General features: G+C 34.0%; 1 protein-coding gene across 1 annotated transcript; it reads left to right on the top strand.

The window, feature by feature from the left end:
* The first annotated feature begins 544 nt into the window (after positions 1–544).
* LOC133800040 (probable protein phosphatase 2C 55) lies at positions 545–1,276 on the top strand. Its single transcript, XM_062238018.1, has one exon. It carries the CDS (start codon positions 545–547, stop codon positions 1,274–1,276), a length of 732 nt encoding a protein of 243 aa, XP_062094002.1.
* Positions 1,277–1,697: the final 421 nt, after the last annotated feature.

Raw genomic sequence — 1,697 nt, 5'->3', positions numbered from 1 at the left:
GACAACCTTGAAAATTTTAATTTATAACATTTATAATTTTCTAAAATTTGAATTAATTGGTCCTATTTTAGTATATGAAAATGTGAAATTGTCCATGTCCGTCTATCTATTAAAAAGATCTGTATAAAAAGAAAACAGTTTATCGAAATAAAAATATATATATATTTCGTTGAATTTAAAATTTGGAAATTAATTTTATAATGGATTTGATCAGTAACAATTCATCGATCTTATTATTACGAATTGCCATTGATATATTTTTTTATATATATTTTTTAAAAGGATAATTTATTTTTAAAATCTAAAAATTGTTTAAGTTTATAATTAAAACTAGCCAAATATTATATCTTAATAATAAGCGAGATATTTGGACAGATTTAAAAAACATATATTTGTTAGCTAGTTCGAATTTATTATATATATTGAACTAGCTATATCACGAGTACGCATATTATATATAGAGAGATCATTCAAGAAAACACATATATATTTTTCAGAGAACAAAATCACACACGCAGAAAAAAAAACAATTAGGAAGTTAGTGATGGAGATCGATCATGAGATGAAGATGGTTTGTGAATGTTATTACATTCCTAAAGATGAAATTATAGGAGAAGATGCTCACTTCGTCTGCGAAGACAAGCAGATCATCGGAGTGGCGGACGGAATCGGTGGCTGGGCTAAAAGAGGCATCGACGCAGGCGAGTACGCTCGCCAACTCATGAACCGCTGCATAAACGCCATCGTCGACAATGATATCACTCATCCCAGACAGATTCTCGAAGAAGCTTTCATGGCCAACGCTAAGGCCAACATTCAAGGCTCCTCCACCGCCTGCATCCTCCGTCTCAACAACGGCGTTTTGCATGCGGTCAATGTTGGGGACAGCGGATTCATGCTGTTCAGGAACAACAAGTTTATCTACCGGTCGCCGACTCAGCAGTGGAGATTCAACGCGCCCTATCAGCTGGGCAACTCTAGGGACACCCCTGAGTGCGCCGTGGAAGTGAAGATCGCGGTGATACCAGGAGATATTATCATTTTGGGAACCGATGGACTTTTCGATAACATGTTTGTTTCGGACATAGAAGAGGTTTTGAGGACACCTCCCAATCTCAGTGATGCTTTTTGGCTGGCCGAATATTCTCGTCATTACTCTTTAAAGAAGGATCGAAAGAGTCCTTTTTCTGAAGCAGCCACAAAGGCCGGGCAGCCCTGCACTGGAGGGAAATTTGATGATATTACTGTTATTGTTGCTAGAATTGTTAGTCAATGAAAAAAAAATATTAGGGTTAGGGTTTGAGAGAGAGAGAGAGAGAGAAGTACATATATATATGGAATGGAACATGAATTGGGGAGCGTGGTTTTGAGTATGTGCTAATCTGATTGGGATGCATTCAAGACTGACTTTATCATTACCAAATATGCTCAAGCTTGTAACCTTTTTTTTTATTATATTGATTTGTATTAATGTTATTTATTGTTGTTTAATTAATATTTTCTTGGTTTAATGTTTTTCATATAAAATAATCTTGTTAAAACAGGTACTGACATTTTCTCATTATTATTTATTTATTCACAAGAAATTAATGCCACAGCAATATTTACATTAAGTTTATTCACACAGTCTAGTAAGAATAATTAACAAGTAAATACAGACTTATACATATATCAATTAGTACTAATTAAACAATATT

This window comes from Humulus lupulus, chromosome 9 (genome assembly GCF_963169125.1).
Source record: "Humulus lupulus chromosome 9, drHumLupu1.1, whole genome shotgun sequence".
In the NCBI taxonomy this organism is placed as follows: Eukaryota; Viridiplantae; Streptophyta; class Magnoliopsida; order Rosales; family Cannabaceae; genus Humulus; species Humulus lupulus.
Note: the sequence above shows the minus strand (reverse complement) of the source record. Positions and strands in the feature narration are given on the sequence as shown.

What these genes read in the sequence shown, in the direction of transcription:
- LOC133800040 (XM_062238018.1), top strand. Translation starts at nt 545, where the DNA reads ATGGAGATCGATCATGAGATGAAGATGGTTTGTGAATGTTATTACATT.